The following is a 16,333-nucleotide window of genomic DNA, read 5'->3' on the forward strand; positions in this document are numbered from 1 at the left end:
TGAGGGGGTACATGGAAAAGTTTAGAGAAAAACAATGTAAAAAATAAATATCTTATTTAAAAAAACAAGATTAAATAAATATATTTTAAAATTAATTAGTAAATAATAGAAAATATGATTACAGTAAACAAATAAATAAATAATGCATCTAACAGTACGGTACTATAGTGAGTAGAAAAAAATCATAACATTATGTAATAAGAACTAAATGATATTATAAATATATATAAATAAATAGCTGCCTTTTAAATTTTAGATTTGGGGTCCATGGCATCTAAGATTTAAAACCCCAGATTTACATAAATAATTAGATGTATTTATTTCATAGAGATTACTCATTTGTAATCCTCTTATTTTCTATTATGAAATATGCATATGAAAATGTGCATCTGCCATATCTGCACTAAGTATAAATAACATCTAACAACTATTTTCACTTTATTATTCACTCTATTTAACATAATAGCGTATTGAAAGGGTGCAGAAAGATCCAGATCAGTTTCAGTTCAAGCCGGAATACAGCAAATATTTCTTACGACACCATCCCATTTAAAATCAATTCAGCAAACTCTAGTGTGTAAACACTCTTTGCTTTGACACATTGGTTTGAGTTGAAATGTTTGATGGAATCCAGCCTCACACTCCCATCTCTCAGGCGGAGAGTTCAAGCGTCGGGCCGATGTGACCTTCCAGCCGGGCGGAGAGAGGCTGACTATCTCTCAGGAGTTCAAAGGCATCGACGAGCACGACCACCTGATGGTCGACACCAGACTCGAAGGAAAGATTCCCGAGATTCCTCAGGGAGCCAAGGTTCAGATCGACGCCTACAACGAGATCTACCAGTACAGCAGCAACTGTGAGTCAAACATGCATGATTTCCCATCATGCACAGCACAAGAATGATAAAACATACAGATAAAACTGTAGGTGTTTCTCAATGTCAAGGATACTTCCTTGGCAGGACTGGTCCTTCCAAGTCACTTCCTTCAGAGGCTAGGCGAGGCTCCTCTTTAGCATTCGGAGAACACGTAAATGGATCAGGCTAGCAAGTGCACGTCAGTGAAAATGAAAAACAGAGCGTTGCTATGGACGCAGTTCTGTTCACTCAGGCAATATAATCGTTTTTAAATCAATAAACTCCTTTTTAATCATATTGATTATTTGACTGTCAAGTGTGTTTAAACAGTGCGGGTCAATTTGACCCATAACATAATGGATGTAATTATTTTTTAAAACAAATGTTTGGTAACGTAAATATATTTACATTTGAAAGCATATTGACCCGTTAACGCTTCGACTTCGTTAACGTCCAACATTTTGAATTTTTTGAACAAGATAGCAAAGCTGCGCGCATAGGATTGTGGGTGATTTGAGAGCGCGAAGAGTGCGAAGGCTACACATATCCATCCTTTCCTGTATATGGGATATTCTGGCTTCCGAGGATCCTGCCTTGACATTGAGAAACGCCGTATGCATCCTTTGCGCTTCAGTTTGCAATAGTGCTTAAAGAGTAACTAAACCCTAAAACAACTTTTTTTAGGTAGTGATCTATAAGACTGGGGCTTTAGTGGTGCTGTTCATTGACTCGAGTAAATGTTTTGACATTTGGGTATAAAGTGTTTTAATTCTACAATATGTGACCCTGGACTACAATACCAGTCACAAGGGTCAATTTTTTAAAATGTTGATTTATACATCATATGAAAGCTGAATAAATAAGCTTTCAATTCATGTATGGTTTGTTAGGATAGGACAATATTCGGTTGAGATACAACTATTGAAAATCTGGAATCTGAGGGTGCAAAAAAATCAAAACATTGAGAAAATCTCCGTTAAAGTTGTCAATTTATGTTCGTGATTGTGCTGCATTCACTCACAAAAAAATATTTTTTCTATATTTACGGTAGGAAATGTACAAAATATCTTCATGGAACATGATCTTTATTTAATATCCTAATGATTTTTGGCATAAAAGAAAAATTGATCATTTTGACAAATGACCGCTCTGTTGCAAAGCTACTGGCGTCACGCCAGTCACTCTCCATCTTTGCGAGTCTGACAGCTGTCAATCACTCTGTCACTGCGGGTCTCATGTGCACGCCCCCCCCGCTCAGCCCCGCCCTCAGTCCGTCCCCTCTGTCTCTGCTGGACTCTGCCCACTTTTACAGCATTTTTTTGCCAGTGGGTGGAGTCAGGCTCTGACCAGGGGTTGAGTTACACTTTAAAAGCATCCAGTGTTTGTTCGGAAGTGAAAAAGAGAAAAAGAAATGCATGCATTTCTATCTGCAGTACCGTTCAAAAGTTTGGGTTCAGTACGATTTTTTTTTCAGCAAAGATGCATTAGATTGATCAAACGTGACAGTAAATACATTTATAATGTTACAAAAGATTCTATTTCAAATAAATGCTGTTCTTTTGAACTTTCTATTCATCAAATAATCCTGAAAAATAAAATGCATCACTGTTTCCACAAAAATATGACCTGTTTTCAACATTGATAATAATTAGAAATGTTTCATTCTGAAGGATCATGTGACACTGAAGACTGGAGTAATGACGCTGAAAATTCAGCTTTGATCACAGGAATAAATTACAGTTTATAATATATTCACATAGAAATCAGCTGTTTTACATTGTAATAATATTTCATAATTTTTAACAGAGTTTTTGATCAGATAAATGCAGCCTTGGTGAGCAGAAGAGACTCACATTAAAACATAAAAAAATGTCACCAACCCAAAAGTACAAGTGATTATTTTTTTTCCTTTATTCAAGTCCTTTTGTGAAGCCTATTGATGCATGTGTGTGTCTCTTCTTCCTGTCAGTGATCTCCTCTTCATCGACACGGGACTATGTGATCAATCATCAGGACGGTTCGACCCAGAGCAGAAGCTACAGCGTCAGAGAAACCATCACGTTTCAGGGCTGCCAGCACGACGAACCCGCCAGAGCCACGCCGTCCGCACAGATGCTCAGCGTCGACCAGGTGTTCGTCATGTACAATGTGGACGAACAGCTCTTGCGTTATGCCATGAGTAACAAGATTGGAGACATCAACGGTGAGGGATGATCTGAGAAAATATTTACCTACTGGCAAAAACACTTGAGAATTTAGGCTATTTGGCATTTAATAAAGTGATGTTTCACTTTACACTTTGACTAGTGGAAAGAAAATGATCTATTTATCTATTTGAGTCGGTAGATTACAATTACAATCCACATCTTTAAAGGCTTGTGTGTTTGAGTCGGAAATCTCCTCTGCAGTTTTATTCACATCTATATTCTGAAGGATTTTATAGAGCGAGTTGTTCATTTAACATTCGCCTTTTATAGCTGTTGACAGTTTTTACTGATTTATGGAGTGATTAAAAAGAGATATCCAAAATGTAGAAACCTTTAATATGTCAACAAAATCACACAATAACGTAATGTATGATACCAACATTTTAGATACCAGTGAAAATTCCCAATTCCCAATCCCTATTCCGATGACACAACTAAAATTCCTATCCTCACTAATATTTACATTTACATTTATTCATTTAGCAGACACTTTTATCCAAAGCGACTTACAAATGAGAACAATAGAAGCAGTTAAACTAACAGTAGGACAGCAATATGCAAGTGCTATGACCCTTCTCAGTTTAATCTAACGCAGTACATGTAAAAAAAAAAACATAGAAATAGAAAATTTATAAATAGAAAAGAAGAGAAAGTTGTTAGTATTACTGGATCAAGTGCTGCCGAAAAAGAAGCGTCTTCAGCCGTTTCTTGAAAATATTAATTTAATACATTATTAAAAGTTAACAGTCAGTAATAAAATGAGAACAAATAATCAAATTACAAGCAAAAGCACAAACAAATACAATATAACAAAGAGACAAATGAAATAAACATTGCTTTTTAGGAAGGTCGGACAGTAGTTTTCAGGGACAGAAATGTAATAAAATAAGCAAATGTAAAATAACACTGCATAGTCTTCACTGTATAAATTAAACATCCTTATTAATGAATCCTCATTAAAGTTATTCAGTCAAGAGCAGTGTGTGATATATTATTTGTCCTTTGTTTTTTGATTAACATTAAACACAGACAACAGCAGGAATATTAGGCTGCTGTCACTTAAAGGGGTCATGACATGGTTTTTGTTTTTGTTTTATTATGCTCCCTTAGGTGCAATTATAGTATTACTATAGTTTTTTTTTAGACAAAAAACTTTTACATTTTAGTGATTTATGACCTTTTCCCACCCTGTTTCTCATCCTCTGATTCAAACAGTCTGTTTTGGGGGTGTTTCCCCTTTAAGAGTTCAGTGTTAACGCCCATTGTTATGATTGGCTAACGTAGTTTTAAGATGAAATACATTACTTAGAGTTAGCGGCGTCGTTGTTGGGTGTTGTTGTGACGTCACTTCTTACCATGGATCCCCAACAAGCTGTAATTAGAGCTTGATTAAATAAATGCTTCGTTTATAATGGGGAGGACATCTTAAGCTATGAAACTTGCAGGAAGGTTTAATGGTACAAAGACCTCTTATATACCAAAATATCAAGGCAAATTTGGTTTCTCATGTCATGACCCCTTTCAAGAGCGAATGAACTGATACTGTTACACATGCGTTTACTTTCTCAACTGTTTACGTAAGACACAATCAACTGTTTATTAGGATAATCGCTATTTTTGACATAATTTTGTGTGAATTTGTCAGTTCAAGTACAGGGAGACTTGAAAGATAGTTCGATTTAGTATTCGCACGGTGTCTGAGACGAGCTTTCTGGGCGCGAGCGACAGATGTTACTTTCCACGTTGCGTGCGAGTGACGAAATGAGCTCCCTTTTGCGTCTTCTTGCGCTTGAATAGGGCCCTATAAAATCCGTTTTATTTTTTCCCAAATTCCGTTTTTTCCGTTTTCATTTTTGCAAATTCCTTTTTTTTTTCGTTTAATTTTTTGGGAATTCAGTTAATAAAATAAATTATATCCATTTATCTAAGTTTAAATGAAAGTGCTCCATTAGCTTTTTCTTTCAAGAAAACAAAAAATAGGACCAAAAATAAAAACTCTCATTTTCAGAGTTATACATAAAGTACCTATAAGAATCATCTTTTCCATACAGTACATTAAAGTGCATCAAAAACAAGGCAAAATACAGCAAGTACTCCCTGAGTTATGAAATTAAAGTTGACTTTGTCATCATGTAACAGCCAAAAACATTTTATCAAAAGTTACTTAAACAAGTAATCAAGTTGTAGGACTGCTGAGGGCTTAGCGTCGAGTTTACTTAACTTACTTACTTAACTCTTTCGGCGACGAAAGCAGAGCCGTGGAGAGCCGCTTCGCCATGCTTTCATTGTTTTGAAGGGGGAGCTGCAATGACGGGAGGTGTGTCGCCCAGATTTGCTTCCCCCGGTCTGCATTTTCCCCAGACATACGTTCTTCTCCCACGCAAAAACAGAATTTCATTCCAAATATGAAAAATTCTGCGTTAATTTGCCGCGATTCCGTGGTCACGGAAATTATAGGGCCCTACTTGAATATTAAAATTGGCACATTAAACATTTGAAGTGTCAGAGTTTTGGGTGAATAGACTTTTAATGGAGGGACAGAAATCTTTCAGGTTTCATTAAAAATATCTTCATTTGTGTTTTTGAAAATGAACAAAATACTTGCGGGTTTGAAACGACACGAGGGTGAGAAAACAATGACAGAATTTAAATTTCTGGGTGAACTATCCCTTTAAATTTAATGCATATTCATAATAGTTGATTCTTATATGAAATCCACAGGTGGACAGACAGAAGAGAACGCTTGCTTCACCGGGAGACACGGCTGCGATACTAACGCCGTATGCAGACCCGGACAAGGAAACCAGTTCACATGTGACTGTGCCACGGGCTTTACTGGAGACGGAAGGACTTGCAGTGGTACGGTGCTGTGGCATAATCTGAGATTTTACATCTATCTTTAGTGTATTGTTTCAATTAAAACAATTTCCTATTTAATTTCCCTCCTAAAACGGATTTCCCTCCTAATTTTCTTCATGGAAGTAGAGCTTGGCTTCCTAAGGGGGTCGTTTCCAAAGCAATCTTCTAATCAGACGTCAAAATTGTCTCTATGTCTGCTTAAATATTCCCCCAGACCTCTAAGGATGTGACCCATCCCTTGATGCTTAGAGGAAATTGCGCAAAAACGGGACAGATGTTATCTTAAAAAGATGCAATTATGAGAACCGATGGTATCATCGTTAGTGATCCGTGGGAATGCGACTATGAGGAAGTCTATTGTTTATGATAGCATTAAAGTGGTCATGGAAATACTCACTAAAGCCCGTTTCAGCAACGGTTTGTTTTCCTTTTCTCATTAGACATCGATGAATGCAGGGAAACCCCTCAGATCTGTGGGCCGAACGCCGTCTGCAACAACCAGCCGGGAACGTTTCGCTGCGAGTGTCAGGGCGGCTTCCAGTTCGCTAGTGATGGACAGACATGTGTTGGTATGTTTATGTCTGTTTGTATTCATCATCATCTATATTTGTCGACAAAATCCCCCTCTATTTAGATTATAAAGCTAAATTCAGTCGATTTGCATCATAAAATGTCCACATTGTAACACAGATTAAGCCAGGATTTGGCCTTAGTTCAGTTAGGAGATTTAAGTGCCCTTTATAAATGTGCCTTAGAAGAAAAAAAACATGACTGCCGTGCATCTTGAGATAAAACAATGGCACTGATATATTTTAAGTTGCTTTCAGTTAAAACAGATCAAACATGCATTTTAGTCCGAGACTAGACTTAAGCCTCGTCTGTGAAACTGGGGGCATAAGACTTGATTTTCATGGGGAAAATAAAACAAATCGCATTTGTTTTTCCAAGACAAGATTGAGATTAAATGGAAAGCAAATGGAGATTTAAGTCAGTCTCTTACTTCTGATGTTTCTGAGAAGAAAAAGACCCCAGAAGAAATTCCCTTTAGAGGATGTCGCTCATCTGAAGCTCATTATCTCTCATTATTTCAGCCTGCAGCTCTTGTAAACCATAGATGTCAATTATCTATTTACAATTTAGAATACTTTATTGGCCTGATTGTAATGACAAGAAAAATAAATATACAACATAGCACCTTATTTTAACACAATTTATTGTTATGGTTAAGTAATGAATAAAATGTGCTGCTTTATATATTTTTTTATAAACATGTATTTATTGAATTTTAACAGTTTACGAGAATAAATACATTAACAAAGCATAGAACAGTCAAATCCACTCCCCCCACCCCCCAAAAAAACAAAACTGGGTAACGACATTATATAATCATACACAGCTTAGGAGGTATCGACAGGTAGGGACATATCGCCTTCAAGTTTCCAGAGTTTCCTCGACTTCACAGTTCTCCAAGAATGCGATTCGGCTGATTTCTTTTTCATTGTGTATGTTAACTTTTCAAGGATAAGGCATGCTGATAGTTCTTTCAGCCAGCGACCAACAGAAGGGCTCTTGACATCTTTCCAGCAGAGAGAAATCAAGCGTCTAGCTTGTACTAAACACAAGTCTGTAATTTTCCTCTCTTTGCGGTTTAACACAAAGTGCAGGATTGTCAGGCACTGGATTTAAGGTCATCTTAGAAATACATTTTATAACTTCATTCCAGAACTTTCGTATCTCAGGGCAGTCCCACAGACGATGAAATAAGGTGCCCTTTTCGACATTACATTTAACACAGATATTAGGAATATTTGGATTCATCTTATTCAGTCTTTCCGGAGTAACATAAGTCCTCATAATCCAATTATATTGAATCAGTTTGAGATGGGTATTTATTAGGGCTGTCAAAGTTAGCTCGTTAATAACGCGTTAACGCAAAATCATATTAACGGCACTATTTTTTTTAACGCTCGATTAACGCAGCGCGTATTTTCTGTTTGACCCGTGGCCCAAAACCTAGTTGGAGAAATGGAGATACACAGTGTTGCCAACTTAGCGACATTGCAGACCCATTTAGCGATTTTTTTCCCTTCAACAAAGCGCCCAAACCTTCTTTAGTTTCTGAGAATCTACCGGTACCGCCGGTACTGCTCTCCCAGCACGCGCGCGCGCCTCTCTCTCTCTCTCGCTCTCTCTCTGCGTCTTGCGCTGGAGAGAGGAGCAGCGCTTTAATTCAGTTAAACACAGATATGATGTTGCTTCTCTAATTTTACATGCAAGTATATCCGAAATCGCAAAACAGATATTGTGTTTATCTTATGTGTATTTGATTTAATCAGACGACGGCTCGATTATCAGGATTTTTGTGCAGATTAACATCTTGGAAGGGAGAGCTGGTTATGTCTTAATGGGTCGCGTTTCAGTCACCATTTCATATTCATTCCGTTGTTTGACAACAGAAACAGTAAAATATACCAATGAAAACCGTTTTATTGAGAATTTAGCTTCATCAAAATGGGCACAGAGAGAGACAAACTATAATGTAGCCTAACAATAAATAATAAATGTACATTTAGCATTTTCAGAAGAGCTGCCCTGTCATGCAAAAATCTAAACATGTTTGTGTTAATTGCTCAGTGCAAAGAAAGAGAAGTAATGGGAACCTGGTATTTCTTTGTTTTTTGTACATGTGTCTAATAGACATGAACAAGTTCTTTGAAAAACATCTATGACCTTTGAAACATGTCTCGTCTTCATGCTCTATGTTGACTATGGTTTCAATAATAAACATACATTTGCATAAAGCATCCATATTTATCCATGCCCACGTTTATTAGAGTATTACTAACTTGAAAAGTTAGCCTGACGTCGTCATACTCAATTCTAGTCAGAATGTGAGTCTGATACTTCTCCATTGAGCTTTGATTATGGGGCGTGTTTCAACCGAACCAGGAAAAAAAATTCCTCTGCACTCAATTGGATAGACCTACAACCAATCAGAGCAACGGAGTAAGTGACGTATGTTTTTCATTCATGTTTCCGATCGCGGTTCTCTGTTCCTCTTTTAAAATTAATGCGCTGTCGATATCTTCTATAACAGACGCGATGGCGGAATCTACACATGATGTTTTATAAACAAATTTCAGGAGGAGCACATTCAAATAATCAATCCAATCAACCGTCTATCAGCATGAGAAGAAAGCATATATTTATTCACTCGGTCAACTCACCTAACATGACAGTTTTCAGCATCCCTGCACTCACTCTTGGCTTGTTCTTCCACAGCCAGGAATACGGGGGGAGTACTTTGGGTTCGGGCCGAATACCGAGCCCGAAGCCTCTCCTCGGACAGCACGCCAAATATGCATTTATTCTATCTGACTTATTTGTAAGCGTGAACTCCTGAAATCTCAATTCTTCAGCGGCAGTCATTTGAATTCAACCCAAGCGCTCGTTGATGACGTGGATGATGACGTTACCGTTGCTTATCTGTCCATCATCGTATAAAGCCCGCCCTGACAATTTGATTGGTCCGAACAATTTTTGTTCGGGCATAATAGCTCCTCAACGGAGCGAGTCCAGACCGAACTTCCCGACCAAAAAATATTGTGGGCGGGGTTCGGGCTGGCACCCAGGCTATTGAAAAGTATAAATTTAAGGTACATTTAGAACAAATAAAAAAATGTGCGATTAATCACGAGTTAACTCATGACAATCATGCGATTAATTGATTAAAATTTTTAATCGATTGACAGCCCTAGTATTTATTGTTAGAAGTTGTGCTCTAGGGCACACCTCTCTCCAGTCCTCCTCTGAGATATCTGTTTGTAAGTCATTTATCCATTGAGTTTTCTTATACTCAGTAGAGTCTTTATGTTTTTTCACCAGAATGTTATAGAGTAAAGATATCTGACCCCTTGCCAGTACAATTCTGCTTTATATTTTTGTGTAAACCGTTTTAAACAGTGTACACCATTTTTTTTCAGGATTCATTTGTTAAATAGACTCCAAACTTGTACACTACTGTTCAAAAATATGAAGTGTTTTCAACATTGATAATAATCATAAATGTTTCTTGATCATCAAATCATCATATTAGAATGATTTCTGAAGGATCATGTGACACTGAAGACTGGAGTAATGATGCTGAAAATGCAGCTTTGATCACAGGAATAAATTACACTTTACTGTATATTCACATAGAAAACAGCTATTTTAAATTGTAATAATATTGCACTGTTTTTACTGTATTTATGATCAAATAAATGCAGCCTTGTTGAGCAGAAGACACTTCAAAACCAACGGTAGTGTATATAATGTTGTATATATAAAAGAAAAAGAAAATGGATGTCTCGTTGATTTTAAAATGTATGTGAATACAATAGCAGCTCAGATTCTTTGATGAGAAATGTTTGGGTTAAGATTGAGATCTGTGACTTCTGATTACAGACTTTGAGACACTTTTGAGATCTCTAAAGAAAATGCATGTGAGATTACTGGGCTCTTCTTCTCTAAAACATCTAGGAAGCAGCAGTAGACCTCAGCAAAAGTCTCAGTTTGCTCTCTATTTAATCTCACTGCAGTCTAGGAGAATCGAGATCGAGATATTTAAGAGACCTCTTGTAGGATTTCTGATTTCTGTGGAGATATTCAGACACTCCCGTTTCAAAATCCGAACTTTCTGAATTAGATTAAAATAAACTGGTTTTATTGTGTTGTCCTGTAGAAGTGCACCGTCCCGTGGACCCGTGCCGCACCGGCACTCATGACTGTGACGTCCCTGAACGCGCTCGCTGTAGTTACACCGGCGGGTCCTCCTACATCTGCTCCTGCTTGCCGGGATTCATGGGAGATGGACGAAGCTGTCAGGGTGAGTTACTACTCCTCTGTTCCAGCTGTCTCTACCTCTCTATACCAGAGACACTTTAATTTATAAGACATGAAGAATGCACACCATTTTATGCGAAACAGTACTAGTTGACTAACGAGTTTCATATGCATTTTTACAGTTGCATTCATCTGTGCAGTAGTGGTCATGTTTAGGTGCATGATGAAACTGTAAATTAGCAATAAATTAATGTGTGTCTATTTTTCAGCAGATATTCGGCTGATAAACTTGCCTGATTGATCGATCAGTCAGGTTTGATTGATCCATTGATTTATTCTGCCTAACCATGTCTGGTCAATGGTACATTTCTAGTTTTAAATATTTGTAATTGTTGATGTTAATATTTTTATTTCATTTGAATTTAGCAATTTTGTCTTTAAAAAAATTCCGTTAATATCTGCAAATCTTCATTAGTCGTCAGAGAAATGTAAAAAGTTTCTATAAATCATTATTTTGCTCCTGATAAGTTCATAACAGGTATGGTTGAGCACTTTATGTCGAGTATTAAAGCTTTAAAGCTACATGACATTTCTCACCATCGCTGTAATAACGGCGCTGTTCTTGAAGCAGATAAACTTACAGTTTCACTATTATCAGAGAGACGCAGCTGCCAAACATTGTTGAGACGCACAGACTAACTGTGAGAGAGAGAGATTAAGCGTGTGTGAATCTCTCTCTCTCTCTCTCTCTCTCTCTCTCTCTCTCTCTAATAACTGCATTAATAACTGCATTCGTATTCTATAAGTGGCTCAAGCCTCCGTCACTATCTCTAAAATTATGTTTTGGAATCAGCAACGGAGGCGTGGGATGAGATGTGTAAGAAGTTAGTCCTTCACACCAGAGCATTTTAAGGACAAAAACCTGACAAATGTCTTTTAAATACAACATCTGAACAATGTCTTGAGGTGTGGTAATCGTAGTGTAAGCAGAATAATCTGCTCCGCTTCACGACGTGGCCACATGACCACATGACCACCTCAGGTGTGCATTATTTTCTAATAATTCAATGGGCCGTCGTCAATTGTTCCTTACTTACCGTATTAAACATTTAACTGTGCTTATCTGTCATGCAATTGAATCTTAATGGTCCTAAAAATGGGCGTTTCTTTCTTTCAGACATAGACGAGTGTCAGGTGAGCCAGTGTCATGAAAATGCCATTTGTTTCAACACACCTGGATCTTTCACCTGTCAGTGTAACGCTGGTTTTTATGGCGACGGATTCCGCTGCTCTACAGGTAGATCCAGCTTTAAATGAAGATCAGTTCTGTCTTTTGGTTTTTATCACATGGAGTCAAAAGGCCCTATTTTAACGATCTAAGCGCATGGTCTAAAGCGCAAGTTCACTTAGGGCGTGTCCGAATCCACTTTTGCTAGTTTAACGACGGGAAAAATGGTCGGCGCTCCCGGTGCATGGTCTAAAAGGGTTGTCCCTATTCTCTTAATGAGTAATGGGTGTGTTTTGGGATTTATGTGGGTTAAACCAATCAGAGTCTCTTCTCCCATTCCCTTTAAATGCCAGTTGCGCTCGCGCCATGGCGGATTCGCTATTTACATGACGGAATTTGATAGTGGAAAGACCGAACGTGTCTCCAGAGCACAAATGGATCTGCTCGTGCGCAAGCAGAACATCTACGGGACAAGCCGGATTCCACCATATCTTTATGTACACAATAATAATCTTTTACATTGTAATCCTTTTATTTTAAATATTTGGCATGTGTGTGTGCTGCTGTGTGTCCCTGTGTGTTTAATAAGCAGAGTGTACGCGCGTTGTGGACCCGCCTATAGGCACACATTACTAACGCGCTCTTTAAATAACAAAAAAAATAATGTGCCATTGACTTTAGACCAGGTTTCAGTTGGTCAATGGCGCAGTTTATTTCAGTTCCTCAAAATAGCAACGCACCAACAATGCGCCAGAACACACCTCGTTTTCAGACCAGCAGCCCATGGGCGAACAAATAGATTTGCTATTTAAACAATGTGGCGCAAGACGTGAAAATGATAACTGCGTCGGACTGAAACTAGCAAAAAACACTTGCATCTCGCTTGGCGCTGCATTGCGCCGGGTGTAAGATAGGGCCCTAAGTGTTCTTCACTCTTTTCATTCACTCATACAAAGCCAAAGTATGTATTACTGGCATATTTAGTGAAAATTCATTAGGTTTTTGCATGTTGTGGTTTGTACATCAGGCTTAAAGGATTAGTTCACTTCAGAAAAATAACATTTCTGCTAATTTACTCACCCCATCCAAGATGTCCATGTCTTTCTTTCTTCAGTCGAAAAGAAATTAAGGTTTTTGAGGAACACATTCCAGGATTTTTCTCCATATAGTGACTTCAATGGGGTCCAAATGTGAGTTTCAGTGCAGCTTCAAAGTCTCGACACGATCCCAGCCGAGGAATAAGAGTCTTATCTAAACAAACCATTGGTAATTTAACAAAAAGAAGTAAACATTTATACATTAAATGACTCCACACATTACGTAATCACGGTGAAAGGTCACGCTTGACGTAGGCGGAAGTACAGACCTAGTGTTTACAAAGCTAACGTGCAAAGACTAAGTCAAACGCCATTTACAAAAGAAATTAGATAAATAAAAGGTAAAACAACGTTGTCGGATCATTTTGAAGTTGAAGGAGAGATTTTCGCCTTACGAGACATTTTCCTTCTCCGTCAGGTCACCGTCTGACCTTTCCAACGTGAACATAATGCGTGAAGTCGTGGACGTGCAAGAAGAGCATTTGTGGTTAAAAAGTATATAAATGTAAAAAAATTTTAATGGTTTGTCTAGATAAGGCTCTTATTCCTCGGCCGGGATCGTGTCGAGACTTTGAAGCTGCACTGAAACTCACATTTGGACCTTGAACTCGTTGGACCCATTTGAAGTCACTATATGGAGAAAAATCCTGGAATGCTTTCCTCAAAAACCTTAATTTCTTTTCGACTGAAGAAAGAAAGACATGGACATCTCGGATTACGTGGGGGAGAATAAATTAAATTATCAGGAAATGTTTATTCTGAAGTGAGCTAATCCTTGAAGCATCCAGCCTTGAGCAACGCTACAGTATCGCAAAGGAAAAGGAAACTGAGAGCCGTTTTTACCCACAGTTCAAACCACAAACCTTATCAGTCGTTCTAATGACAGACGACCCTCAACTCTTTAAATATTACAACATGACCTGACATCTTGACCTCTGAGTTCGAGGTTAAACCCTGTCGTCATGAATATGAGCTCGGCAGCTGCATGTCTGCTGGGAACTGGCCAGTTGCTTTGGGTTCTCAGAGTTTTAAGACCCCATGAAATCAATATCGTTGAGTTTTGTGACTTTAAGTCCATGTTTCTGAGCTGTAAGGTCATCTGTGTACTAGTGCAGCCCTAGAAATAAGCTTTTATGCAGAAATGTTTGGGGTCGGTCTTAAAAGAGTCTCTTCTGCTCAACCAAGACTGCATTTATTTAATCAAAAAAACAGTAAAAACTGTGAAATATTATTATATTTTTAAACGGCTGTTTTCGAATGTGAATATATTGTAAAATGTAATTTATTCCTGTGATCAAAGCTGAATTTTCAGCATCAGTCTTCAGTGTCACATGATCCTTCAAAAAAAGTACAGGGTTAAGTGTGTGTGTTTTGTTCAGACCGTGAGAAGACACGCTGCGAGCTGCATAGGGAGAGCATTACGGGCGCTGGGTTTGAGCCTCGTGGTCCTCGTCCCGGTCAGTATGTGCCGACCTGTGATGCCCAGGGCGCATACGAGCCCATGCAGTGTCACGCCAGCATTAGGCAGTGCTGGTGTGTGGATCGTGATGGACAGGAGATCTCTGGCACTCGCATGGGACCCGGACGCTTTCCTGAGTGTGAGTCCTCCACATACCTGGTATTAAAATGCATTTTGGTCGATCGGATCACAAGCGGACGATGCTAAATACAAAATGTTTTAAGCTTGTGCACTTTCAACCACTTCCAGAGGCAGTTGAAAACACGGATTGCGTGTTCATAGTGTAAACGCTCATGTGATCGAATGTGTTTGAACAGCCACAACAGACGCTTGCTCTCTGACTACTGACTTAATACGGGAACATTATGGGAAGCACGCTAGACAGACGGGATTTAAACTTTTAAAAGTTTGGTTTGAAGATGAAAAACGTACCTGGCACAATGTTCTCTCACCATTCCTGATTTCTAACACACACTCGCAGTGTTCGGCTGGTCTTGAGGCTGTCAGAGCAGAAACTAAAGCTGCTGCTCTCCGTATGTTTCTCATTCGTCTTCGGTCACGTTCATATGTAAATTGCACAAGCTTATTTTGTCCATTATATTGAATGATCTGAAAAAGCCCATATATTTACCCTCCCATAGACCCTCCCCTCAGAGAAATCAGGACAGAAGTGTTTGAAAGTGGAGAAAAGAGGCGGATTAAAACACCAGGTGTAAATGGGAGTGTGTCTCCTTCGTCTACTTGTGATCCGATCGACCAAAACACATCTAAACACCAGCTGTAAACAGGGCCTTAATTCATGTAAATGTATTCTAGTAGACCCCAAAATATGGATACTTTAAAATATCTAATATATCTAATATATAATTTGTTTTTCAGCTAACACCTTTTTTTTTTAAACCATTTGTTTATTTTAAAGCTCGTTTGTCATTTTAAATAATTTTCAGCCATCTTGCGTCCCGCTTGGAAGTGTGTTAAGGCCTCCACTGGGAAAATTCCTACATAAGCAGCTCTTTAGGTTTTGGAACAAAGCTAATGTTTTTATTGCCACATTGACGATTTTCTGTACCTAGAGGTAGTGAATTCCCATAGTCATTTTATATTCCTCTCTTTATATTCCTCCTCAGGTCCTGGTGATTTCCCCGGCCCAATTAGACCAACACCCAACCCCAACATTACTCCTTTGCCTCCTGGCAGTCACGTCCTCTTCACCCAGAGCGGGAAGATTGAGTACGTTCCTCTGGAAGGTCATGACCTGAAGAAGAATGAAGCCAAGACTGCACTGCACCTCCCGGTAAAGCTTTAACCCAGCGTGTCTGTTAGTGTAATGTGGAAGAAGAGAGTTTAAACTAGTGATGGGAGAAACGAAGCTTTTCGAAACTTTGAATCAATTGCTTTGCAAAACGATTCACTGTTTTAAAGCGCTCAAAACGTGATGCTTGCTGGTCAGAACGGTGTAAAAACAACTTTTGCAAGTTGAAAGTGTAATCTATTATATTAAATCTAATCAACAAAGATCACGAGATTTGATAAAAGAGAAAAAATATATAGAAAAAAAAAAATTCATGGAGGGATTCATGGAGAGCTTGGTTAATCAGGCCAATAAGTTCTATTTTATTATACAAATGTCAATAAAAATCTCTACACATTTCTAACATCAGGTAAAAACCATATAGAGACTGGTTCATGGGCTCACAGAGATCATTGCAAAACATTTCAAAACAGTTATGACGTAATGAAGCCTCGTTTACTGGAATCATGTGACTTCGGCAGATTGATACGCACTCCAAATCCAACAGTTTC

At 38.3% G+C, this 16,333-nt stretch overlaps 1 protein-coding gene across 1 annotated transcript in view; it reads left to right on the plus strand.

Moving 5' to 3' along the window:
• Positions 1 to 16,333, plus strand: part of nid1a (nidogen 1a) — a 40,751-nt gene that overhangs the window by 9,038 nt on the left and 15,380 nt on the right. Inside the window, exons 7-14 of the mRNA XM_084391828.1 lie at positions 656 to 856; positions 2,826 to 3,059; positions 5,785 to 5,922; positions 6,363 to 6,491; positions 10,646 to 10,789; positions 11,924 to 12,043; positions 14,451 to 14,669; positions 15,658 to 15,824. Coding sequence (XP_084247954.1) covers positions 656 to 856; positions 2,826 to 3,059; positions 5,785 to 5,922; positions 6,363 to 6,491; positions 10,646 to 10,789; positions 11,924 to 12,043; positions 14,451 to 14,669; positions 15,658 to 15,824 — 1,352 coding nt within the window. The remainder of the gene's footprint in view (positions 1 to 655; positions 857 to 2,825; positions 3,060 to 5,784; positions 5,923 to 6,362; positions 6,492 to 10,645; positions 10,790 to 11,923; positions 12,044 to 14,450; positions 14,670 to 15,657; positions 15,825 to 16,333) is intronic.

Source organism: Rutilus rutilus (assembly GCF_951802725.1).
Source record: "Rutilus rutilus genome assembly, chromosome: 20".
NCBI classification, from domain to species: Eukaryota; Metazoa; Chordata; class Actinopteri; order Cypriniformes; family Leuciscidae; genus Rutilus; species Rutilus rutilus.